Here is a 27,859-nt window from a genome sequence, read left to right as displayed (position 1 = left end):
CGGGCGACCTCCGGACGGACACGCAGTGAAATACCCCAAGTCCCTTCCGGAAATGACAAGGCAGAGAGTGAATGGCTTGTTTTTCCTTTTTCTTTTAATGTAAACACAAAATATCTGAAGAAATAATAAAAGATAACAAATGAACCTGTAAATATATTTAAAATCCGATTTCATATAGGTACATGAGGCTTAGACATACAAATGTGTTACCTGATAAGTGACTTAAATATTTAAATAGAAATCAAAAAGCATTTCCGTAACTTCAACTATAAAGACACAAATTCGGCAAGTACTTCAAACCTCGGAGGAATGACGTGAAAATGCAGTGAGAATCCTCCGAAAGGAGCGGACTAACGGACGGAACCGGAGGAGGAGACAGCGATGGAGACAGGCCCCCGCACAGAGGCGCGCGCACAGGCGCGGACGGATGGGCGCGGAGCGGGCACCTTCGCACGAGCGTGACGTCTGGCTCGACGTCCCTCAGACAAGCGCTGTCCTCAACGCAAGCACAGGCCAGTGGGCGCACCCCCCGACGGGCTATTTAAGGACTGAAACAGGTGTCGGCGCCATAGGCTCCCAGACTAATTCCGAGAATACAGTGATGATCAGCAAGTCCATAAAATGCACAAATACAGATCTGAATCTTATCTAAGCAGTTAGATAGATACATCATAAATGAGTTCCTTATTGTATTAAATAGGGAACACAGCTTCTAAACTGCTCAGTATCATTCACACTTATTGTTTGGAATCAAGGGTATCTATGTAAGTTTTCACACCAAGCAATGATAAAATACAGTCACATGTTTATACAATCAGATACAGAAGTAACAAGAGTTAACTATATTTTGGGTATCCTTCATTTAAAGTTTTGACTATCACTACTTTATAGATTCACTAGTAAGATTTCATACATTTTACAAGTCTAAAGCATATTATTATAAAAACATTCATGAGCAATAAAAATGTTTAATTACCATAGAGTCCTATAAACTTTGGGAATTAACATTATTCAGAATAGTAGGTACTTAAGAACATTGTTAATACAACAGTTCTATACAACAGTTTAAATTTAAAACAATTAATGTCTAGGAATAATTTCCTTGAGTTTAGAAAGTAATAAATCTAGGTTTTTATCACCATCTTAACTTCAGACTTTATTCATGTAAACAGGGGAAACAAACCTTATTTTTAATGAACAGAGAGAAGAGACCATTGTCTTTACAGTGCAGTAACTAATTTATTATCTGGGTAATGAAACAAGTGAAAATGGAGGTGAGCATAATAACTGAGACTTTTCTGGAGGGCCTTAGGCACATTTAAACCATATTAACAAAAGGCACTTGAAAGGCTTTTTAGGGTGCTTTGCAGCCAATGTTTTCTATGCCAATGGCAAACCTTGTAAACAACTGTGCAAAGATGGCTCTAAGATCATGAAGTTACCAATTTCTTTTAAAAGGCAATATTTAATATATAAAAATGGAGTAAAGATGTTAATATATTAAACAATTTATAAACATTTAAAATTACAGATATCTTACAAAACAGCTCTGCAATAAAAATTATTTTTGTTAACAGTAAACAAACACAAATTAAACATAATACAAAAAAAGTCTCTTAATTAGCTTGTTAGCCAAGAGAAGGAAAGGGAAGTCTTAGACCTGAACTCCAATGGCTTCAAAACGTAAAATACTCCTAATAATTAAACTTCACATAACATATGTTTAACACTGAAATATAAAAAATTGAAAGTTTCAATAATTCCTTATTTTAAGGCCATTGAAACAAGTTTCACATTGTTAGTTTTGTGATGTGTTATTTAGAGTCCAAGGATGTTTGGGCTGACTCATCACATCCATTCTGCTCATGGCTTTTTCACTGAACAATACATTCTGTTGTGTGTTCTCTTTCAATCCCCTAATAAAAAGTTAGCATTCAATGCCACATGTCACAATGTCTAGGATTCATTCATGAAATGGGAGGATGCTGATTTGCTGCAGATGTGGTCTGACTCCAAGGACAAATGGCTCTTGGACTATAGTTGCTATGACAATGTTGTTGCTAGGATAATTCCAAGGATCACAAGCAAAATAATTACACAAACAATAATGAACATCATTTTCTGCAAGATAAAGAAAAACATTAATTAATTTGCAAGATATCAGAGGAAAGAAGTCATCTGTCATTTCCTAACAAAATTCTCTTAGAATTTGAGATAGTTTAAAATACAAGCCCATTATCAAAGAAGAACTTCACAGGTCACAGAAAAGAGAAGAGTAGAGAAGGAAAGTTCTAAAGGCAAAACACTAAGTTAAAGACACGTGTACATTAAATTAAATTAATAAATTAAAATATGTGTTAACAAAACAGTTATTTGCTCCTGAGGGGAAAAGGCAAGTCTACTTGGTACCATGTGGGTTCTTTAAGGACACCTTCTATTGATCATAATTAAATTCCAAACTGCTATTTCTCAGATGCACTGTACATCTTTTTAAAACTTTTAATGACTACTCATTTGTTGAAAAATATATTATTTATACATTTTTTTACATTGAGATATGATGCATAGGTGTCAGAAGTCAACAGTTCATTCACTCAGTCTTCCATTGCATCCACAGCCCAGAAGCAGGGCCATATAGCACTTAACTTTTTCTTTTTGTTTTAAACAGGCATCCTTGCACAGCTGAAAGCTAAACAACCTTTGGCTTAAGAAACCCAGTATCCCCCAGGAAACTTGTCTGCAGGAAGAAAGGAAGGAAGTCCCAAAGATGAAAGGTACGCCACACTGTATGGCTTCGAGTGCTCGTCATAAAGCAGAAAATCATCATTTTAAATTACAGTTACCAAATTCATGCTTTACTTTCATCTAAGAAATCATATCTGCTGAAACTGTACAGCTCTAAATTAGTGTTAGCACTCTGAGAGCCTGAATAACTACTGCGAGATTTATAAAGACAGTGTGGCCAGGTCCCTCAGTAACTTTGAAGTTAGTTACTCAGAACCCGAGGGGCACTACCTTCAAGATAACGCCTCTCCTTCAAATTTCATGTTACTTGTTACTATTACATGTAATCTGAAAAATAGGACTTTAGTCCCAACCATCCAGTCTCCTCTTCACGTGTTTCCCTATGAACTTCTTTCAGCATCTTTCTAGAATAGCTGGGTTTTTTTCCTATCATACCTCCTTCCCATCAGCACCCAGCCTTCAGCTCCAGCACCTGCGCAGGTGCCTGTTAACCTCACTCCACTGGGAATCACCTCCGAGGGCCATCTTCCCTGGAGGTGTGCTCTGCTTTTTGCTGCTTTCTGGTATTTGCCAAGTATCCAGTACTTCAGACATGTGCACTTTCCTTTAGCCTCGCTTCAATAAGGCTCTGATTTCCTGCCTTAAGTACCATATATTTAACAATTATTCTTGTCTAAAATCCTGCTAACCCCCCTAGCCAAGTGCTGTGACTTCTCTCTAGTGGACAGAGCACACCCTTGAGAGCCACTCATGTTCTAAATTCAAGTCACGGCTCTCTCTATGGCACCAACTATATATAAGTCCTGGGCAAGGTGCTCCCAGCCTGTCTCCTCATAGACAATCAGGCACTCCAACCCTTCTGTGGGGAGATGGGGGTCACCTCCACAAAGTGCTACAGCATGCTTGGCCCATAGGAAGGCTTTGCTGAACTATTTACTGAAATAAATTAATTTTTCAAAAAGTAGAATTAAAAACATCAACCACTGCATTTGTTAAAAAAACTGTTGGTGTGCACTTTCATGTGTTTTTTATCAATGAGGACTGTTCTGTGTTCATTTGTGTTAAGGGCACTAGGGTACAGAACGACCCCACTGTTCCCTGACAGTCACATTGAGAGGGACTTTTTATTCACCAGCCAAAGAGCACCTGTGAAAAAGCAGCCCATTTCACTGGGTCCAATCTAAAAATTAATTTTATCTTAGTATAATCACATTCAACTAACCGTAGTATGACGACCAGTAGAAAAAAATAAGAAAATATTGTTATATTAGGAAAGAAAAATCACATACACCATTTTTTCAGCACAGCTAATAGGAAAGCAGTAAGAGTGATAAATACACTTCCTACCTAATAAAAGCAGTGGGCTCTGAGTCCCTTCTGCCTGCTAAAGAATGGCCCGTTAACAAACTCAGCATCCCAGAGCTCACTGCTGAAGCAATGTCAAGGGCAATCTGTGGCTTTATGAATGTGCAAACACTGACTGGGAAGGCTTCTCATCAGCTGACTATGCGTGCTGAGTGCAACATGTCACATTGAGAAATAACTCAAAAATTGAACAGCAGCAGTGAAACCTGGCCATATCAGTGATCCCTTTCTACTCTAATATCTTTTTTTTTTTTTAATAAAGTGCCGAGTGTTTATCAAGCTGGCAGTCACTTTCATGATAAAATAGTGAATTCATCAAGGGCTGCTTGTCACAGTCTAGATACCCTGGGACATTTCACAATTTTAATCACAATGATTATGCAAAAAAAGACACATTTTAAGAGAAATAACTGGTATATTCCAATTTCATACACCAGAGAACATTCTGGTGTATTAAATGCATAACAAGGGTTGGTGCAAGAAAGCAGACTCCAAATGGAAAAGAAAACCAGAGGAAAAATAAAACCTTTTGAAGATCGGAAAAAGGTGATACATAGTGAACAGAAACAGATACTTTAAATAATCGAATGTCTTTTATATTCAGGATTGTTTAAGAATTAACAGGCATGCTAACAAAACAAAAGTTTCATTTAATAAGGGAATATTTTTAAACAAACTAGATGGATGAGGTTAGATTAACATTTTTCCTAGTTTTAGTTCCAATCCCTGTAACCCCACACTAAAATGGCGAGTAAATATATTCACAAAGCAAGTTCTAGTTGTTGCAATTATTCAGAAAGGTAAAACTTTAAGAGATAAATTAAAATATTAAGTGTTAGTTTTTTAATTGAGAATTAACTTTCACTGCTATGGTTATTAAAATTAATGAAGGGCCCACTATAAAGAGTGAAATTGTTTTCCCAGGTGGAAAACAAAAGGTGGGAGACACCTAGGTGCTGTGGGCTGCATACTATCACACCCAAGCAATAGAAGTAAACTAGACGCTTTAAAAAAAGAAATATGTAAGAAGTCCTGGGCCTAAAATGAGCATCCACACAGCCTGGTTCTTCTCACACAACGGCTGAAGGCTGGAACTGAGCGAGCGGCACATGCACCCAGAGGACATGAGCGCATGCGCTCCGCTGCAGGCTTGTACCACTTTTAAGCATATTAAAATTGGGCAAGCACTACTGTTAGCTAATTGAGAAAGTTAATAAGTATATTAGTTGATTACTTACTGCTGCGCTAGCAGAGAGGCATACACACTGACGTTATCCACATCATTATTTGCCAACTGATAAACCAACAATTAGAGCAATTACAGCAACCAGAACCACCGACACAGCAACAATTATCCACTTTTTCTGTCAAAGAAAAGCAAGCTGATTACATCATGGTTAACTTCCTATCGGCACATTAGAAGACATCACACATTAAAACTATCCATCAGAACTCATTTTAAAGTCTAAGCTATAGGACATCTGACTAATTCTGTTTGACAAATTTTAGTTCTCAACAGAGTGATTTTTAATTGAAGGTCAGAGTATTTGGAGTACACTGTTACAGAGCTTTTAGAATATCGGGTTTCATCAGCGAGCGACCTGAAAGCGACCTGAACGATCACAGTATTTTGGTCAATTTCTGATGGACTGAGATACACAACTGACTTTTTCACGTCTACAGAGCTATGCAGCAGCCAGCCCAGTCGGCAAAGATATTAGTGCTCCATTGAGACTGCCCTGCTCTTTCATTTCTTGTTGCTTGTTTGCTGTGAGCAGCTAGAGCCCTCCCTGCCCCCGCCACACCCTGTAACGTCAGCCACTCCACTACGGCCATCTTGTCTCATGGGCCACACCGCGCTGCCCCAGGAATAAAAATCAGACACCAGGAGAGGGGACAGCTGATGTCCGAAGAGACGCCGCAGAAAAGCACCTGAGCAGCAGAACAACTCAACAAGCCGTGTGGTTCTGGATGTCAGGCAGTCAACAGGGAAAGGGAATGACCGTTTTGAACCAAGCATCACATGACTGCCCGGCTGGCATCTGGGAGACACACAGGCCCCGACCCGCCCTCGAGCGAGGCTCACTCAGCAAGTTTAGAATGAAGATGTCTCGCTCCACATCATTTGTCTTTGTCAAACCAGCGACTCTCCATTTAAATGTTCAATGTACGGACGCGATGCTGAGGTCATGGAGAAGAGGAAGGGAACTGCCCGGTTTTTTTTTTACTTTTTTAAGTGAAAGTCGACTTTGTGCCTGGAACTATGCAAAGCACTTCATTTATGAGCTTCATCGCCTTGCTCTACTTTAAGGGTCAGCACTTCGCCAACTGATAAAAAAGTAATGTGAGAAACCACGCCTGACGTTTCATAGGTAAAGAACATGCCAGAGAAGCTCAGGAAAAGCCCTGGGAGGTGCTGTGCAGGCTGACAGGAAGCACAGACGTGCGCCCTGTTTTGGAAGGTCCATGTACAGTCATTGAAGATGAATCTGCACATGAAACCCAACTCCTCACTTCTCCCAAATATTTGGAAATTCTCTTGCTTCAAGGCCTTTGTTGACATGGCACTGGACCCTCCCCAACCCGACACTGAGCAGGCGGTTCTGCAGCCCTGCAAACCCAAGAGGCCAGCTTCTCGGAGACAGGAGGCAGGAAGCAACCACACAGAAAGCAGTGGTTTGGTGCTTCATCGAAGACAAGAGCCAAGAACTGGTAGTCAAGGGGGCAGTGACACATGCACACAGCTTTCCAGTCCCCGAATGAGAACCTAATTCTGTAGTTTCAGTGTTTTCCTAGAAGAGCTTTGGCTCACAAAGACAACACATTTAAGGTTCAGATAAAAATACTCAGAGCCATTTACAGAGCTTAAATGTGGATCCTACGTAACACCTTTGGTCCAGTCTCAAATAATTCTCCTCCTTCCCCCAAATCAAAGGATTAGCAAATAACCTAAATAGAGAATAAAGTGTTCTTTGCATAACATGTGTAATCAATTGGAGAATTTCCAATCCCATTAGTTTCTCTCCCTCCAAATAATGACCCACGAAACAGAGAACTCTGTAATTTAAACCCGTCCAACCTAGAAAAGGGAAATGGCTCACTTCTAGTTGTAAAGGGTCGTAATTACTTAGAACACAGAAGGGTTTGTGTCAACATAATTTATCAAAAAACTTCAAAACTTTTTAGCAAAAAGAATTACTTCAGTTTTAAAATGAAACGTTAAAAAATTTTTGTTCCTTGGAATACCTTTTAAGTCAGCTTTCATTAACATTTTACAACTTGAAACCAAAGAGAAAAACCTACTTTAATTCTAAAAACCAAACTCACCCTTCTTGCTTTGCTCTGATATTTAATAGCTTTTTTTGTTTCTTCCTTGGCATGTTCTACATAGTCTGCAGCATTCATAACATTTTTTTCTATGTTGTTAATCATTTCACCCTTAAAACAAAAAGTTTGAAACTTAGAAGACATTTTCAAATGACTTAATTACGTATCTTAAGACAGCCACATAGCATCAGTAAAGGTTTCACATGAACACAATGTGCATGGATGGAATGGATACTGAATTTCTTTTTGAATTTATGAAAAGATGAGACCATTATAAATGCAGCAATACAAAGTAATCAAAATCAATTTATACTTCAAAAAGAACTAAAAGGAATGGACAACATAAGGATAATTAAAGGCAAATCAGGAAGGTTAGGAGATATGCTTTAACATGTGAACAGTCTTTAAAGGTGAGCACAGTGCAGGAGAGGCAGCTGCCTAAGGGTGAACTAATATTTTACTATTACACACAAAAATACAATGTATAAGGATTGACATCTTTTCTAATGGGTAGAAAATTGTTGCAATTTCTTTAAAGTATCAGTAAACTAAGAATAGCTTATGTTTGCCATTAAGTTGACTAAATTCATGAGCGAAAATGTACAGTGAGGTGAAGTCAGTGGTGTGTTTGGGGCAGGGAACCCATTACCTGGTTTTCTGTCCACCAGCAGACATAACTTGTAGCAGTAGCAGTAGGGCATTGAAGAAGGATGCACAATTAACTCACTCATTCGCAAACTGAAACTCACTGCTAAGTTGACTATAAATGTATTTTGAATTGGATGAGTCAATTTAACGTAATACTAATAGACTTTGAAAAGGAAACAATGAAACAGAGCTAAGAACACAGAGATTTTTCTAATGGAGCTTAATATAATACATTTGGTATACAGAGATTATAATTAAATTCTAAAGTAATAAAATCTTTAGCAATCACAAAAATAACATAGCGTTCTTGTTGTCTACTTGGTTGCCTTCAGAACACTTTCTGACAACAAGCAGCTGCTAGACCAGACTCCCAACTCTCCGTTTCTTGTTTCATGAATGGCAACTGGTCCACCCAAGTCAAACCCCACATGGTTGTTGCTTCCTCCTAGCAAAAGGCAAAGGACCTCAGTTTTTCACACATATTTTCATGACAGTGTTCCTCAAAATAAACAGTGCTCTTCAAAAGGTCAGTGAGGCCTGTGAAGAATGACATGTACATGATAGTGTCCGCTCCCTACGACCCCAGGCAATCACAGCAAGTGAGCCGCTCAGATCTGGGCCTTCGGAGGGGACTGTTCCTGCCAAGACAGATGCTGCCAGCAGTCTCTGCAGGAGTGAGGCCCCAGTTTACCCACGGCGGTTTCATAGGAACATGCTCACTTCACGGTGCTCAGCTGAATCCTAACGGACTTTCAAACCACAGAATGGCAGGGCCCCTTAGCACCTCAAGAGTCAGCGCAAACATCTACATACGTAACAGTACACAGCAGCTTGCACTTTAGCCCAAATTTTAAGTAGTTTCTAAAAACTGCATTAAATTCTTTGTTCCTCTCACAGGGGTCTCTTCACACCCCCTTCACTCCCTGCCTGTTCTACGGGACGAAATGAGAACACCATGTATAAGTACACGCATTCATTTGTGTCATGGATTGTATCCCCTTTGGGTATTATTCTTTCAAACATATCTTCTAATTATTACTCTAATATGTGCTCCTTGTAGAAAACTTGAAAAAAAAAATATATATATATGTATTTTAGAAAATTTAAATTCCCCTAGTCCCACTGTTATTATAGTGTTTGGTATATTTCTTTCCCTCTCTGAATACTGTTTTATGTAGTCAAGTTCATGATATATATATATAACTAAAAGGAATGGACAACATAAGGATAATATATATTATATATATTATATATATACACACACACACGCATATGTGTTATATATATTTACACATATGTATGTCCACACATAAGGTTTTATAGCTCCCTCTTAACTTAAAATTCCAGCACAGTATGTGTATATTTCATTAAAAATCCTCCATGAACAAGAGTTTATGTTCCCTTGGTTGCCTCACAGGCAGTCCTATGGACGTATCATAATAATTAAATAAACTGAGCCAGCCCCTTAGTATTGAAAGTTTAAGCTGTTTCCAGCATTTCAGACTTACGTTGCAACAACATTCAATTAACTTTTGAATTTTGAGACTGCATCCCAAATGATGGCCTTCCCAGGAATGCTGGAGCCAACCCCCCGTTTCAGAGAAGGAAAGACACCTGCGGTTACCTGAGTCTCCACAAACATGGCCATGTCCATAAACATCTCGTGCAGCTCCCGGATACTGGTCTCCAGTTTCATGATGTCTTTGTGACGCGACTCAATTTCATTGAGAGCTTGTCTAGTAACTTGGGAGTCTGATATAATCTTTGAAAAACAGAAACAGAACAGAACTGCTGATGAACTGAAGAGCGCTTCAGCAGCTGAGGAGAGGCTCGCATGCATGTGGACGCCACAGCTGTGGCCCGCAGGGCACTCACATCAGATGTGAAGATGGACGGGTTCCCGCTCTCCAGCATTGCTTCCAGCTCATCGTCAGTTGTGGTCTTTCCGGCTGAAAGGTGAATGATTAAAACTCCACTCAGAATGCAATAAGGTATGAAAATGACTTTCCCACCCTAACTCAGCAACTAAAAGCTAAGTTGTTAACATATTTAATGTTTTTCTAACCTTTCAAATATACAATATTGTCTCTGGCAAGGGGTAATGATGAGAGAAACTAATATAAGAATGAGAAGTAGGAAGAGCTGGAAAATACTCGTAAAAACCTTCTAATTGAATTGGAATGAATAATAAAATCTAATTTTAGTATGAATGAGAAACAACGATAAAAAGGAAATAGGTAATATAATTTTTCAGCACATCAGCTTTCCTGAAAGTTTAACTCCGGCTCATGGAAAAAGGGAATAAGCTGAATGTAGCAAATTTTAAACGGACATAAATAAAGATGGCATATTTAGAATCAGATGCTTAAATACTTTCTATGCTTTGGCTGTTAATATTTTACTTTGAGTTTCCTGTATTAATACTCTCTATGAAAAAATAAATTGATAAACTATCTTTCACAATTTGTGCCACAAAAGACAAAATTAAATGAATAAGCATCATAATAATTAAGCTATCATTTGTTCCAAATATTGACTGCAGCATTATTCATCAACACCAAGCAGTGGAAGCAACCCAAAGGTCCACCACCTGATGATGAACGATAAACAAAACACAGTCCATCCACACGATGAAATGTGGTTCAGCCACAGAAAGGGATAAAGTACGGACACCTGCTACAATGTGGCTGAACCTCGAAAAAACTGTGAAGTGAAAGAGGCAGGAATACACAAAGACCATATATTGTATGATTCCGTTTATACAAAAGGTCCAAATGGGCCAATTAATAGAGACAGAAAAGTAAGTAGGCGATTGCCTGGGGCTCAGAGCAAGGAAACAAGGAGGGACTGATAATGGATCAGAACGGCATTTCATTTTGGGGTAAAATTTCAAATTGTGGGTTTGGGGTTCTAATATTGTGCTAATATATAGGGTAGGGCAAAAGTAGGTTTACAGTTTTAAGTACGTGAAACAATTTATTGTATTATTTATTGATTATTGTATTATTTTCCATATGAACAACTGTAAACCTACTTTTGCCCCACTTTGTACTAAAAGCCACTCAATTGGGCACTGAATAGCATCCACATGGTATGTTAGATATGTCCCCACAAAGTGTTAAAAGGGTATTTAATGAGGTTCACCTTCACACTATGCCCCACTGTCCAAGTCCGTGGATGCTGTTCCCGTAGTGGGTGCACCGCGGCTGAGGAATCTGAACTTTGTTAATGGGAGTGAGCAAACTGCCGTCTGTCCGGGGAGATGGGAGTTCTGCTTGCAAGGCTGACCGCTACACAGACACCCTCACAAGACAGTCTGGAGCAAAAGGGCAGTTACTATCCACTCCCCAGACAAGCAGAAGAATGCTGAGTCCTATGGGGAACCACCTCCCAAGATGAGGCAGAAAGGGCTGGGGAACACAGAAAAGTACTTAAAAGAAAAAATGGCTGAAAGTTTTCCAGATGTGATTAACACTCTAAAAGTAATGGCAATTAGAAATCATTTAAAGCCAACACACCTGGAATTTTCTCAAGGGCATAATGAAGTAAAGAGGTTTGGTGATTCAATGAGCAAGAAGCCATGAAAGGGCTTTTGGTTTTGTAAGACTGGCAAAAACAGATGGAATGACTTTTCTGAGGTTACAGTACTTTGATGTCAGACCTTAAGACAGAAAAATGTTTTTAACAAGGTGGCGTTTTCACATACTCACTTATTTCTAGCTGACGCTGTATACGCCCTTTGCTTCGCTCCCGAAACAGAGTCTGTGCTTCATTATATTCTGTCATAACTTCCACAAACTTTCGAGATAGTACTGAATGCTAGTAACATAGGAAGAATTAGATTAATATGTAACAGTCATTTCTTCTATTGAAAATGATATATAAAACATCACATTACAGAAATTCAAACTATTATGCTACTCCTCCAAAGGGGAAAAAAAATGGAAGCAGTTTCCTCTATAACAGAATTTATGCTGAGAACTTCCCATGCGCTGTCGTATTTAACTTCACGGTAATCCTCCTGTCCCCCCCACTTCATTGCCCCCCACTTCACAAAAGTGAAAGCCATAATTAAGAACGGTCAGTTAGCCATGGTGACAGGCCGACCGACCGTCCCCAGAGCCTGCACACTTAACCCCTACTTGTCAGGCAGTGTGAAGCAGTCTGAACCCCCCCCTCCCCCCCGCCGCCTCATACACCTCTGAGAGGTGAGGCCTCAGACACTAAAACAAGTCAGACAATTCCCTGCTTTTCCACATAGAATTCTGTTGATGAACTGAACAGGTTTTTTCTTCATAATAAAAACATACTATATCTTTTTTATGCAAAAATCTGAGGATTAATGTGGCAGTAAAGATGAAATTATTTGGCAGTTGAAAGAAGAAAGTCAGAAGACCCATCACTCCAGCCTAGGTGAAGCGAGGACGCAAACCTGGGTCCTCCGTATGCGAACATCCACAGAAGTCCGGTGCCCACTCTCATCCTGATCAAAACTCTGTTCAATAGCTGGAAACACAAACACAGAAGAGTTACCTTCTACACCAAAACATGGACTTTTTCAAGCCAAACCTCAAAGTGCTTTTTCTTCTTATCTTTTCAACTCCTAATAAATGTATGGATCTTGGTAATAATCATCAATTGTTGATAACATCACAGAATAAAACCGTATGTTATACGTAACCATGTTAAAGAAAAAAATACCTGAATCTGCAAGCCTGCAGAATGTAATTATCAATCTGTTGGAACTACAGAGGGCACTGGGGCCTGTTAATTGACATTATAGAGGTGAAATCAGCAGACCCCTGAACCATGGCAAATTCTGATGGACAAATGTCCTGGTTTCTCCAACCAAAAGAAAAAGTGCTATAGGGACAAAGATGGAAGCAGAATTTGACTTTTAAAAACCGGAAGTGGCATACCAACCAACCACAGTGTGTGGTCCTTATTCTGAAGTCCTTACATCTTAGAAATGCACGCTGAACTAGATACTGATGAAGTCACTGATGTCTGGGATTGGCCTCAAAATTGTCTGTGGGGTGGGAGTCACTGAGAGGGCAACACTGCAGGGTGTGTACTCTGGGCTGTGGTGGTCATCGCCCTGCTTTAAGACAGGTCAGAAACTTTCCATAACACAAAGTCCTTTCGGATGTGCAGAGATTGTCTTGACTTGAATACTAGTTTGCAAAAGTTAAATCCAGTGTCTTTCTACCACAACAAGAAAACACCACCTCGGTCTGTGTCCTACAGGACAGCCAAAGCCCCTTAGGACCCACTGCTGCTGGAATGGGTGCGGAGCCCTGTAGACTCGGCTGAACAGCACCAAGTGCTCAAAAGAACCTGCCAACTTGAAGGTCCACTCAAGCACCAGGCAGTGCGTTTTAAAGGCTATTCCCCTTCTCAGGTGTCTGCTAGTTAGCCAAGTGTCAGAAAATGCACCGCTGTAAGAGAAGGACAATTTGTAAGCAAGCGCTTGGTCTTGTTGACGATGAACTGGTGTTTCTCCCCTAAATTAAAGGATCAACAAATATCTGCTTTAGCTCCTCATATGCAATCTGTACAGCTAGTAGTTTAAAAACTCTAGGAAAATGAATAGCTTAAACAAAAGGCTTACTATCCCAAGTACATACATACAAATTAACTTTAAAGTGCTCACAATTTTAACTTTTGAAAATATAAAAGAATTTAAAAATTATAAAAAAAAAAAATGATAATTACCCATAGTCCCACCATCAATGATTAAACATAACCAAAACTTTAAACTTACACTTTAACTTGGTGCGAATTTTATTAGCAGTTTTCTTGATTTCTTTGTTCAGATCTTCAAGCTCCTCTTTTATTTCTTTAACATTAAAAAAAAAAAAAGTCATTTAGGCTATAATATCCAACATCGGTAATGTCCAAAAAACTTAAATGGAACAATATTTGGTAAATGTGCAAGTATGTTTGTTTCTTTAGAAAAACTATGGATCAGGCCAGTGGTTCTCGGTGTGGTTCCTGGGCCAGCAGCCTCAGCACCAGCTGGGAGATCAGGATAAATGCACATTCTTGGGCAGCCCCCGCCACGACCCACTCAACAGAACCTGCTGGGGGCAGGGGGTGGTCAGACCTGAGCTAAGCCCTCAGGTGCACACCTAAACCTGAGACAGCTGGTTTGTACCAATTAATGGATGAAACCACGCTCTGAATCCACTGCTAATGCCCAGACCCGGACAAGGAAAGCAGAGCTTTAACCATGTTCTGGAAAAAGAAGAGTCTCCCATGTGTTTGATTTCTCTTTCACTTTCTACTAAGTAATCATGGCAGGCTCCCGGGGTCCTGCTGGTTCCTGTGCTGTGGGAGGCAGAAGCTAACGCCCACCCACCCCACCCCCAAGACCCAGCGCAGTGCCTGGAGAGGAAGGGCCAAGCACAGGCGTCTCAGTGAGAGCGCACGGAGCAGGAGAAGTGGTGCTGGGCCCTGGCCCACGGGGCCCCTGGCGCCAGCAGAGGACACAACGGACTGGACCGCGCCCGCAGCCGTGAAGCACTGAGAGCTGCAGAAGCACGGACAGCGGAGGACAGAGCCCCGCTGCTCAGCTGGCAGTCTGAGGTCCGGCAGCACTTGCCTCTGGAGGGGGCACACTCCCGAGGGAGATACTGGGCTTCCTGCTAATCTGGGCATGAAGGGCTCAAGCTCTAGGGAAATACAAAGAGGCATTACCACACTTCATCCTCTAAGCTACAGAAGCAGGTGTTAAGATACATTTGATAAGGGTGGTATTTCAAGTCACTGAGAAAAAAATAGGACTTGGGGCACTTCCCTTTCCAGCAGACTAAGTCATTTTGATCAATCCTTCATCTGAGAACAGTAAGAAAAGCTGGACAAAATATTTGTTTAATCTGCTTAATCCAGCAAAGGGAAACCCAGAGAGGTGAGCCGAGCGTGGCAGCTGAGGCAGCGGGAGAGAGGCCAGGCCCCGGCAGGGCAGAGTCAGGCTGAGTTACTGCGGGAATGAGAGCGGGCCTGCCAGGGCCCCGCCGCCCACCAGGGTGTCTAAAGTCTGCTCTGAAAACAGAAAACACTACCGGAGGACTCAAGCTCCTGCCACCTGTTTTCACGTGCAGAGCACAGCACTCAGTCAAAAATAACCAGACAAACGAAGAGAAAAAGCACAAATCAACCCAAGGAGCACAACAGACGACATGACCGGACCCACAGGACACAGCTCACGGGGTTACCAGGCACAGGCATTACAACAGTTTAGATTCAAAGGGATAAGACACAAGGTCATGAATCTCAGAAAACAGCACTGTATACAAAGGAACCAAATGAAATTCTAGAACTGAAAAATACTGTAACTAAAAATAATTCAACAGGTGAAGAGAGGTCCATGACTGGAAAGAAAACAGCTGAAGAAAGGAGATTTCAGAATAAAATAGGAGGTGAAATGATAGAGAACAGAAAACAGGAGACAAGAGACATAAAGGGGACAATGGAAAGGTCTAAAATACATGTAACGCAAGTCGCACAAAGAGACACAACAGAAAGTGGAGCAAAGATAACCTCGAAAGACAAAATGGTCAAGATTTTTCTAAAACTGCCAAAAAACATCAACCCAGAGAATCAAGAACCTTATGAAAAGCAGGATAAGTAAAAAGAAAACAACATCTGGAAACATCAAAGTCAAATTGCTAAGTGCAGATCAAAAACCAAATGTCTTAAAAGCTACAGTTAAAGTTTAAAAAAAAAAAAATAGAGAAACATCTTCAAAATCTTCATGGTTGTGAAAGAAGAAAACTTCCAAACTAGACTCCTATATTCAGTGAAAATATCTTTCAGGAATGCAATTAAATAAGTATAATTTCAGACTACAACATAACCCAATTAAAAAAATGATGAACAGTATTTTTTTTAAAGAAAAGAGATGATCTCAAGTGGAAGTTTGGAGACACAGGGAAAAATGGGGAGCCCTGTTATGGGTAAATATGAGGGTAGGTCCAAATGCCTATAAATTGTATAAAACAAAACAACATATAAATATACATATGTATTATTTCCATCTATTACAAATAAATGACAATAACAGCAAATACGGGGAAAGAGATGAATTGAAGTTTCCTAAGGTCCTTGTATTACTTGGAAATAGTAAAAATACAGATTTACATTAGAGTTTAACAAATCAAGAATGTGTACTGTAATCTTGAAGACTAACTACTCAAACAACAAACAATTAATAGTATATATATAAGCCAGCTAATGGGGGAGAGGATAAAATTATTTAAAATCAATCTGAAAGAAAGCATGAAAAGAAAAAAAGTAACATTGAACAAGAAAAATAAAAATCAAATAAGGTTATAAATGGTAACCCCAACATATCGATAATTCCAGTAAATAGACCAAAAGCACTGATTAAAGACCAAAAAAATGATAAAACTGGATAAAAAGACAAAACCCACTATATTTTGTTTACAAGAGAGTAGACACATCTAAAATATAAGGAGAGAGAAAGGCTGAAGGAAGGGGCAGCCCTCTGTTCCAGGCACACAGGGGCCTGAGGAAGCTGGCAGGCGGAGCCCCGGTGGCAGACCAAGAGCACGTGAAGGCGCAAGCGTTTCTGATGGGACACGTCCTATGATAAAAGCTTGGCTCACCACACCAACAGTTCTTTTCCGCCTAAGTGTCTGGACTGGGTCCAGATAAAGGACATCATGGGGACAATTCTAGAAACGAGAATTTAAACTGTGGATTAGATAACAGTAACAGATGATGTTAACTTTTCTGAGTTAGATAATTATACTGTTGGTATGGAAGAGACCATGCTTCTTAGGAGTTATAAATAAAGAAGATTCAACAAGACAGGGAAAGAGCACTTTCGCGGGCGAAAAGACTCCCCGTTGTAAAGATAGTCAATGGGGCTGCAAAGTGGTCTACAGACACCCCCGCAATCTCTGGCTCCCCCAGGCCCATCTTCACATTTCCAAAATTTACCAGCAGGTCAAGGGGTCAAGGAAACACCTCCTCCTCCTCACTGCCCCACCCTGATGCCAACCCTGACCACCACCTGCTCCGTGCCACCTTCACGGACACTCACGGCAACACACTCCACGGCGCTTCATCTATTCATCTCTGAACCTGCTCTAACTAGTGGGGTTTTCAGAATCAATCCGTACTCAGCGTTCATCCGAACACAAAATTCTCCTTTCTGTTCTACTGTGAACACAACATGGATCAAAGGTCCAGTCACTGACATGGCCCAGAGTTCTGCAGAACCACTCTGATGGACTGGACATCTGGCTTCATCTGTCAGCATGTGGACAGCGCTGGGCAGTGGCTCCCAGGCTGAGCACCAAGGCCGCGGCCACGCGACCACACTCACTGGAGTCAGGGCTGTGGCCCGCTGGGTTCCAGCGCATCTGACAAGCTCTGAGCGCCATCCCCTGCACAGCGAGGGCTCAGCCTGTGTGACCCACAGCAAGAGAGACGGGCACACAGGCAGGCAGGCAGGACTTACTTCCTTCTGGGTTTGGTGCAGAAAGAATGATGCTGTGGTTCTTCTTTACTTCTTCCACATACTGAGCTATTTTAGATATGCTGTTTCTAATTTCCTCAACCTAGGAGAGAGAGACAAAGTCATCACCATGTGGCAAGTGGCAAATTCAAACTTGTTACCACTCTTCATGCCTAGGAAGGAAAGGGTAACAACAGGAAATCGGTGAATAATTACACATGGGAAAAAAAGCCATTTCTCACCATACATTGATAATCAATTCAAAAAATACGCACCACATTAAGTTATGACTATGCAATATCAATCAACATTCACCAGCAAAACCTGTTAGGCTGTAAAAATGTGTATAGTCAAGACCCAAGTATTACCACAATGATGCCAACTAAAAGCATACTACTAGTGACACCCATACTCGCGCGGTTCTTGCACAGTGTTCACACAGCACACACACAGCACTCATGCAGTACTTGAGAGCACTTGCACAGTGCTTGCACATCAAGAAGGAAACTCAGCCCAGGGGAAGTGCGGGCAGTCACATTCTCATCTGGGGAGGCATTTACACTAGATAAGGCCGAGCCTTCACAGTCATTATTTTTAACCTCTAATGGTCTAAAGTTAAAACTATTTAGTACTCGCTTCTAAATGTACTCATTAGCAAGATCTGTCCAGATGGATTTGTATTATCTTCCTAAACCTCTGCAATAGGCTGAATAATGTCCCCTGAAATGCCCAGGTCCCCATCCCTGGAACCAGTAAAAGCCAACCTTGCCTGGCAGCAGCAGGTTTGCAGATGTGACTAAACTAAGGCTCAGAAAGCGGGACATGACCCTGGATTCTCTGGGGCAAAGCAGGGGAGACCTCAATATAATCCCAAGGGTATTTCAAAGAGAAAAGCAGATGGAGGTATAGCTCCAGGAGGGGTCCCCTGATCCAGAAGCGAGACTCCTACTGCTACCTTTGCCACGGAGAGGGGAGAGCAGCAGGGGACAGGCGGCTCCCAGCACCGCCAGTGAGCACGGCCTGCCCTCGCCTGGGGTTCCCCCAGAGCACTGAGAGAATACATCCGTGCTGTTGCAGACTCTGAGTCACCGTAACTAGGCAACCAGGCCCCCCCCATATTTAAGAGATCAGGACACCCCAAAGCGCATCAACAGGGGACTCGGTAGATTAGAGGACTGTTTTAACAACACTAAAAATTCCTAGAGAACTCGTGTAATTCAAACAGCAACTCTTAAAAATATTAGTATTATTTCAAATAGGACAAATGCACGGTTACATCAATATAACTACGTCTGAAGAAGAGGAGTCTGGCAGGACTTCACTGCATGACCCTTACCTGATGGAAGAAATCGTCCATGAAATGGTCCTTCTCAACAACAACAGCTGCATCCCCATCATCATTTTTCCTACACTGCAACGGAAAAGGGAAAGTCCAGATTTAAAAACTCCACGTGGACACACACAGTGAATGAAAAGAGCGACTCAGGTCCCCTGGGGTCTCTGCCTGTGGGAGCACACACTGCACCAAGCCACGAGGCCCCACGCTCCGGACAGCCTGACGCCACTGCACGTCACCCAAGCCGTAGGCCGGCGAGCGCAGGCGGGGTGCCGGGAGCCCTGCCGTAGGGACAAGGGGCAGAGGAGCATCATTCGTTCATTCTCAGTCAGTCTGTCCACGTGAGGCAGGTCACTTCTACCCACAAGAAGTGAAACTGCTCACACTGCATTTTGCTATAAAGATGAAAATGCTGACTCCATAGCCAACCGTCCTAGAACACGTGGTACTAGCCCGGGAGCTTCCGCAGACATTCTCCCGAGCGAGCGGCTCCAGGCCGTGCCCACACTCTCGTCAATGACCACTCCAACAAGGGGAGGGTCTCTGCAGGGACCACAGGCAATAAACCAGGGAAGAGCGCAACTCGAACAACCACTGAGAAGAGCCAGAATGACACTTCCTCTAAGTTTAAAATCACAACAAAGAGTAAAGAAAGAGGAACATTCTAGGCTAATGGTTCTCCAACTTGAGTGGCTTCAGAATCCCCCAGAAAGCTGGGTCTGTGACGTGGCAGGTCTGGGATGGGACATTCTATGCACTGCTGAACATTCTAGAATATTGCCACATTCTAACACGTTCAGGTGATGCTGCTGGAGGAGGGTACCACCCCTTGGAGAAGCTCCCTTTTAGGCAGGCAAATGACCTAACAGCACAAAGTCTCTACTGTGAAGAAAGTCACCGGGCACAGGAGACAATCACATCAGACCCAGGAAGCACATGGAGCACCCAAACCTACGCTGCAGCCTCTGAGTGAGGTCTGGGGGTAAGACAGGAACACAGCAGACACCTGCCAGGAAATGCAGGGAGGGAAATGTCCTGAGCCTTCTTCTCGGGGGATACCAGATGTCAGCTCCAGTCCCACCAAAAGCAGCAGCGATGGGTTTCAGAATGCTCCTCCTCCTCAGGAAAATAGAAGTCTTTACCTGTTGAAAGGCTGAATGCTATGGAGCATTACTGATGTACAACCCAGGAATAATTTGGAAACAAAATTCTACTAAAATTTAGCTAACAAACATCGGATAAATTCAGTAAATGTGGCAAGAAAGCACAAGAAACCCTCCATCCGCGCCGTCTGAGGCCCTGTCTCAGGCAGATGGACCCGGCCTACAATCAGCCCGTCTCACAAGACCCTCAGGAGGGCGCTCCATGTCGCCTCCCAGCCCGGGGCTGCCCAGGAGGAGATCAGGCAGCGCCAGCAGGGCGGAGGGAAGCGCCGTGTTTCTCTGAGACGGACAGGGGTGGGCTCACACACAAGGGCCTTTCTGAACCAATCTTGACAACATGGCCTCATCAGGGCACACAACACACGGAACGGGCAGTTCTCACAGAAGGAACAGGGTCTGCCCCGCGATTACCGCCCACATGGGCTGGGGCAGAACCGAGGCCCAGAGGCGCGCAGTGTGCCCTCTGTGCGGGCTCCCCGCCCCATCCCAAGCGGCTCTCCTGCAGTGCCCAAGCGCCTCTGAGCGCCCACCTGCCCTCGCACGGCACAGCTGTTGAGAAAGAAGCCCACGCTGCTGCTGAGAGTGTTGTGTTTGCGCTGCCGACAGGACAAGTGTCAGGAGTTGGATTGGGTCCCAAAGAGCAGGCCGTGAAGCCCTAGCCCCCAGGGCCTCAGCCCGTGAACCACATGAAATGGGGTCTGTGCGGAAGTGATTAGGGGAGAGGAGGTCATGATGGAGACGGGGAGGCCCTGACCGCACAGGACACAGGTCCTTACAGGAGGAGACACACACACACTGGGAAGACAGCCGTGATGAGGAGACAGAGACTGCAGTGACAGGTCCACAAGCCCAGGAGCACCGAGGACTGCCAGCGCCACAGGAAGCCACACGAGGCCCATCAGGGCTCTCCCTCTAGCTCCAGAGGGCATTGGCCCTGCCCACACCGATCCCAGGCCTCCACTCTCCAGAGCTGGGCGCTCCCATGCCTGCTGTTTCGGGGCACCTGGTTTGTGGCCCTCCGTGTGGAAACAATGTCGGCTGGACGAGAGCCCGCGGAGTGGGGGACGGCGGACCTGCACTCCAGCGGCTCCTGGCGGCCCAACTTCCTCTCACAGGCTGGGAGGGTGTGTGCCCTGCCTCCCAGCCTGTGAGCCGCAGCCCATGCCCACCCACGTCCTTCAGAGGCCGGTCCTTCCGAGGCGCGGCCGTAAGGATGCGGGGCATTTCCACAGCGAGCACGCACACCAAGAAAGGCTTTTAAACTCCTTTCTAGTCCCTGCTCTTCACTGGAAGCACAGCAGCACTTACGGAGCAATGGGCACTGAGCTAACACACAGCAGAGAGTAAACCCTGACGCTCCTCTGCAGGATCCTGTGTCACCAGAGGGAAGGGGACCTGCGGCTGACGGGCGCTGAGTGCGGGCATACCCTCTCCCTGAACCCTGACAGCCAGCGCCCAGCATGTCCCATCACCTCTGTGTCACACAGCAGAGCACACTAAATGGCCAAGTAATGTGCCCAGAGTCTCAGAGCCAAGTAGCGCCAGGGCCACATCTGAATCCACGTCTGTTCGACTTTATAAAACTGTCTGTCCTGACAATTCCAAGATGCCAACCTGTAAAAACACGAAGAGCTGCCTGTGCTTTACCTCCAGCTCACAACCTCAGGCAACTTAAAGTGCCCCCACTAACCTTAAATCCCTGTTCTGCCCAGAGGAGGACGAGGCACCGAGGAGGGAAGGCAGGACCCTGGATCGTGGAGCTGAGACTGCCCTGTCTGAATGCAGCTGCCCTGGCTCCTGACCTCGGCGGGTCTCCGGGAAAGGAGCCTCCCTGCAGGCCCTCCACGCAGCCTGCAGGCGCCACCGGGCCCCAGGAGCTCCTCCCAGCCAGGACGGCCGCGTGCTCGCCTGGGTGGTAGTGTGCTCCGCACCCAGCCTGTCTGGGTCCTGGTCTCACTATCTCCCTGCACTGTCCGTAGGGGTGTCTCTGAAGGCAAGGGTGGGCCTTGTGCAGCTCGGGCCCAGATTAACAGAGGGAAATGCCACCGTGTAAGCAGTCCCCGTACTGGGACCTCGCCCCAGCAAGCACAGGGGGCGGGGGGGGGGGCGGTGGACAGACATGAACGTGACTCAGGAGGCTGGCGAGTCCCCCTGTGGCCCGGATACGGGGGCGGCAAGAGACGCACCTGCCCAAGTGACTCTCTGGGGCCCACCGTCTTCCCACACTCAAAGTCATTCCAGGTCCACAGCTGCCTACCTGGCTTTTGTTTTACTCTCTGCTATGGACAATTACAAACACATAAGAAAATAGAAACAATATGGAGGCAAAGGGGGGAAAAACTGGGACAACTGTAATAGCATAATCAATAAAATATACTTTAAAAATATATAAAAAATAAAATGTGGAAGGAAGGGAAGAAGAGGAGGAAGGGAAGAAGAGGAGGAAGGGAGGAAGGAAGGGAGGGAGGAAGGCAGGAAGGAAGGAATATAGGAACAATAGAAGGAGCCCTCAATGTACCGGTCCCCTGGGCTCAACAAGGATCAACCTACCCTGTTTCACCTGTACCCTCCGCAGCACCCCACCCCCTCCACACGGGGTCACCTTGGGGAAAATCCCCCACAAAGGGTGCCTGTTGTGTGTACAACCCAGCTGAAAACCCAAGCTGATGACCCCCCCGCCCCGTCCCTCCAGGACAGAGACTGCCCCCTGCCTCCGCACTCAGGAGGGACAGTGACCGACCAGTTTCCCCAAGGACTCCTCCCCAAGGAGTCCCCCGACTCTCAGAACCCCACGCGCCGGCCGGACCTTCAACTCACAGTCGCTTGCCTGTGGCGCCCTCTGTTTCTCTACCTGCAGACCGTGAAAGAGCCAGGTGACTACAGAGAGACTTCCTCTGCTGTCTCTTTTTATTTGTAGTTTTAAACCTTTAGCAACAGACCCAGTGATGCTGCCTTAGCTTTTCCATTCATAAAAAAAAAAAAAAAAACAACGAATACAACCACCAAACCAATGCTGTTTAATGGAATGCTGGCTAGATTTTAGCCGAAGCAGAATTATCACAAATCAGCAGAATCCAGAGCTGGACAAAATGCTGGCTTTTTTCTCCATGTCCCAGTATTCTAGGGCCTCACACGCAAACGATAATTGCAGCGAAATAAACTCAATGAGCTTGAAATATGCGCAGTAGGTATAGCACCTACGCTGCTAGAAAACATTTTCTCTTTCAAAACTAAATCATTTGAATAAAATGAAAGTACCTGTGATGATTTAATGGAGAAGCAGCCGGCCAGGGGCCGGCCTGTGCCCACGGCGCTGAGCGCCGCGTCCGCCCTCTTGTCGCTGTGCGCTGGCAGTCCCGAGCCCTGTGGTGGCGGCTACGCTGCCCTCAGTGTTCCTGTCCCACCACAGATTCGTCTGTTACTGCATCACACGAACACCGCTGCACGGGAACCGCGACTGCGCGTAGGGAGCGCCGCGCCGCACAGGCCCTCTGCAAGCCACCAGGCCTTTCTCTCTCAGGGGCACGTGTAAAGCCTTCTCCTCCTGCTCACCTCTGTGCAGTACTGACCGCCAAACCAGCCACCTTTTTCCTTCACAGCCCCCCGGCCCCACCTCCGAGCCTTCGGGTTGGTTGCCCTGCCCAGAGCGGGCTCCCCAGACCGCAAGCCTCACGCAGGTCTCAGCTCAGAGCCGGTGCCCTGAGTGCCCCGGGCGCAGCAGCCCTGACTCACGGTCCTCAGAGCAGTTCCCACAAAAGACATTTACCTAATCACGGCTGAGCTGTCCCTTGCCCACTCCTGCACGACATTTCCGGCGAGCGAGGGCGCCTCATCGTGCGGAGAACGGTGCCTTCCAGTAAAGACCGGCGAACGAACGAACAGGGAACAAGGAGATGAGGGCTGGGGCAGGGAGGGGTGCGGAGGGATGGGGAACAAACAGCTCACAGCGGGAAGCGGCCAGCTGGCCAGGGGGCATGCGGTCCCAGTCTCGCTCCCCAGGAGGTCCAACGGCTCATGCCTGCCCTCCATCTGAGCACCAGGTTCCTCTCAATACACGGCTCTCCCATTTCAGCACATCTCTCTCCCTAGCGACACAAAGAGCCTTGAAGACAGCAGATGCCACTGTCACAGGCATTTTCAAACGGAAACGCACCAACTCAGCTCACACCCAGCAGGTGCTCCGGGCAGGACACTGCGGCTTCAGAGCCACACTGGGGGTGCGTGTCTGCCCCTGCAGAGAATGGATGGTCTGGGGAGGATGCAGGAAGAAAACAGGAGCACATCCGGGCGCAGGGACAGGAAGGCGGCCATCTCTGGGGACACTGGGGGTGGGGGTTGGGAAGACTTCCAGGGGTGAGGCCGCAGAGAAGGGGAAACAGCATCCACGGTCTTCCTGTGGAGGCGGCAAGAGCACAGCTGCGGCGGCGGGAGGGCTTGCCGGGAACAGTGGCTGCATCTTGTGGTGGGACCAAGGCAACCGTGGGAAGCGAGTGTGCGAGAAAGGGACCCTCACCTACTGGTTATCTCTTAGGCTTTCCATTCCTGAAATTCAGAATAGACTTGAAGTTAAAAACAGGAAGTATTAATCTGTGTGCATGTAGGGGTTCTGCTAGCTTAAAAAAAAGAACACATTATATGTGTAAACATATTTATCATACTTAACAGAGAAACTGTAGATTCCAACTGTAGGAATTGTCTGTATGATGATAAACAAAATATTAAAAGTTGGCAGGACTGAATAAACCTTAAAATTCTAAACTATAACCATATGCACTTGTAAAATTATAAATATATTATAAAATTCTTAGTATTTTAAGTTTCAGTGAAACAGGAAAAAATGTTTTGTTTTATAAATTGGAATCTGGATCTTTGCTATCTAACACTCTCCTCTACATGTGCAATCTAAGCTGTCAAAAAAATAACTAAAAATATCTGGGCAGTCTCTCCTGCTCTTTAAAAAGTGTATTTGCAACTCATCACCTTGAACCCAGGGACTGAAAATACTACCCTCATCATTTCTCTTAGGTCTACTAATGAATAGCACATAGCTACCATGTGTTACCCTGCAAACAGTTCCCACAGTTGTAATCTGTACTCTCCCTATCCTTAAGGGTAATACATACATCCGTTTACATATAAAACCTTTTTTTTGAGTCATTATCTTATGGAATCACCATTCCACTTGGACTTGCATCCTGAAATGCATTCCATTACACCACCTTCCCTCTCCCTTCCCCCGGCTGTGGCACCCACAGCCTGGGCCCAGTTCATACAGGCCTCTCCGCACCCCGCACGCTACCTCGCTGAGACCTGGCACTCAAGGGTCTTTCGGATGAGTTGTTCCTTTTACTTTCTGTAAATCAGAAACATTTTCCTGGACTTAGAGTCCAGGATATCTTGGGCAAGTCACTTAAGTTTGGGCAGCCAAATGAACTGGCTGCTCGAAAAGAGAATCATTGTTAGAAGCAACTAAATCTATACTTGACTTTATACTGTTTTGGACAAACTAAGCCTTTCCAAATACTTATCAGTGATAATCTCTTTCTCAGGAGAAAGCATTAACAGATAGTAAAGGAAACTTTTGGGAGGCATCACAAATATTTTCTCAGTGTAGACACTGTCGATGAGATATTTTTAACTACTAAAATTTAAATATTCAATGTTACCTGGGGAAAAAACACCAGCCATTTGGAAACATACTGCTGAGTAGATATTCAACTACTCCAAGAACTACTTGGAAAGGGCACATTTCATGGGGGAAAAATGTTTAACTCATATCTGGTAACTTTCAGGTGTGTTTTTAAATATTATAAGTTATTAAACTTCAAGCATGTCACATTCAATTTCAACTTAATAAGTTTACAGTAGAGGGAAGACTGCTTTTTATAACCTCCTGAAAACATTTTTTAAAAACTAATAAACATCAATAGCACTTAGAACTACAGGGCGTTCACTCTCCACCCTCCTCCTCCCCGGCGCCCCTGCAGGCCGACAGCGTGAGTTTCACAACGCCCTCTATCGTGGACGAGAGGCGTATTTTATCCGTATTTTATATACAGGAAAGTTGAAGTTTTGAAAGTTCTAAAATTATTTCCCAGCAGCAGAAATCCACTAATTTGCCCCACAACAGCTCAGTCTTTCATCCAGAGCAGGACGGAATCCGGTAGCCGCTTGCAGCTCTACAATTCTAGATTCAAACATGCTCTTGCCAACACATCGCAGGAAGGGCTGGAACACACATGAGCCAAAGAGTGGCAAACCACTGCCTTTCTCACATTGTGCTAATCAAGCCGAAAAAAGCCGCTCATATAGTCTCCTGACAAATCTTCCCTACATTCCCCAACAGCACACGGATGTGGCTAAGCTCCACGAAGGCAGGTGCAGCGCCTGAGCTCCGGCGGGCCTTCTCCGGGGTGAAATAACAAGTGACTTACTGTCTATCCTGTTGCTCACTGGCCCTGCAGATGTCAAAATATCAGAGCCCTGATGAAAAGGGAAGGAAAGCAACATCGCCATGAACAAACTGTCTTGTAAGGAAAGCTGCGGAACTTCCACGACCCTGCGTAACTCGCGCGTTGCGCTCTGACCCGCGAGCACCCCCGGGACGCAGAGGACGCCGCGGCGCCCCCACTCTCTACTTTCCCACGGCGGGCACGTGACCAGCTGCAGCCCAGGGGCCGAGGAGGGAAGGTGACTCTCACTGCCAGGCATCGGCCACGCATGCCGAGGCCGCTGGGCCTAGCACCCCACGCTAAGGCTCTATCTGCGCACCGGGAAACAAAGCGTTACCACTGCGTTAATTAATGCTCGTGTTTTTAACTCGTCCGCATTCTCTCAGCAACCACCTCGGTGTCGCCGACACGGTGTCATCCGCAGGTGGTCACCTGTGACACGCACAAAGCGTCGGCGGCCCCGCTCCTCAGTGCCCGGCCCTTCTCACTAACGTAAATGGCAATTCGCCGGCGGTCTCCCCGGGCACCGACACCCCCGCGCCCAGCGCGCTGGCGACTGAGCAAACACAGCCCGGTCCGCGGAGAGCGAACTGTTTACCGGGGCGGCGGAGGCGCGGCTCTGCGCCTGCCAGCCCGCGACCCGCGCCAGCGCCCGGGGCTCCACCGCGACCCCCGGGGCGCCCAGCACGTGCGGGGCCCGGGTCGCACTCTGCTCCGGGCGCGGACACCCAGCAGAGAAGGGCGGCATGACAGGGCGGCTTGGGGCAGCCTCAGCCCGCGGGGAGCCCCGGAGCGCAGCTCCGAGCAGGGGTTCACGGCCCGGCCTGGACACCGCCCGGGACTCCCCGCAGAACCCTGCTTCCCCATGTGTTGAAGGGCGGTCCCTCGGCTGCCGGAGCGCCCAGGACCCAGTGGACACGGCGGCCCCCGACCCTGCAAGGCCCCGCCGCCCCGGCCTTTCCCCGACCCCCACCCAAGCCGGGCGGAGCCCTAGCGCCCCCGGCAGGTCCCGCCCACCCCACCCCACCCCGCCCCGCCCGACCCGGCCGGAACCGCTATCCGCCCGCCGGCCCGCCGCTCACCGCCGTCAGGTCCGGCAGCCGGTCCCGCATCCCCGCGGGCCGGGCGTCGCGCCCCGCCGCTCAGGCCTGCCCGCGCCGCCGCCTCGGCCCTCCGGTCGCCCGGCTTCGCGCCGCGCCCGCCCGCCCGCCCGCCCGCCACCTCCCCTCGGGCCGGTGCTGCCAAGGCAACCGCGCCCGCGCGCTCTGCGCATGCCCGGCCCGCTCCGAGCCCGGGCCCTACCAGCCTGCGGGAGCTTTCCAGCGGGAATGCTGCG

General features: G+C 45.7%; 1 protein-coding gene across 2 annotated transcripts; it reads right to left on the bottom strand.

The window, feature by feature from the left end:
* Nucleotides 1-111: 111 nt before the first annotated feature.
* On the bottom strand, nt 112-27,721 carry STX2 (syntaxin 2). 2 transcript variants are annotated; one of them, XM_054594084.1, is made up of 11 exons: nt 27,606-27,721; nt 18,909-18,983; nt 17,576-17,675; nt 13,850-13,924; nt 12,518-12,591; nt 11,796-11,904; nt 9,961-10,034; nt 9,710-9,847; nt 7,438-7,548; nt 5,349-5,474; nt 112-2,121 (listed from the first exon to the last, which is right to left on the bottom strand). In XM_054594084.1, exons 1-10 carry the CDS (start codon nt 27,633-27,635, stop codon nt 5,394-5,396), a joined length of 867 nt encoding a protein of 288 aa, XP_054450059.1. In that variant the 5' UTR covers nt 27,636-27,721; the 3' UTR covers nt 112-2,121; nt 5,349-5,393. The 2 variants fall into 2 exon arrangements, with proteins under 2 accessions (XP_054450059.1, XP_054450060.1); XM_054594085.1 differs by lacking the exon at nt 5,349-5,474.
* Nucleotides 27,722-27,859: the final 138 nt, after the last annotated feature.

This window comes from Pteronotus mesoamericanus, unplaced genomic scaffold, assembly GCF_021234165.1.
Source record: "Pteronotus mesoamericanus isolate MK-2021 breed Mesoamerican mustached bat unplaced genomic scaffold, CSHL_Meso_final scaffold_507, whole genome shotgun sequence".
In the NCBI taxonomy this organism is placed as follows: Eukaryota; Metazoa; Chordata; class Mammalia; order Chiroptera; family Mormoopidae; genus Pteronotus; species Pteronotus mesoamericanus.
The sequence above is the reverse complement of the archived record's forward strand: the minus strand, read 5'-3'. Positions and strand labels throughout refer to the sequence as shown.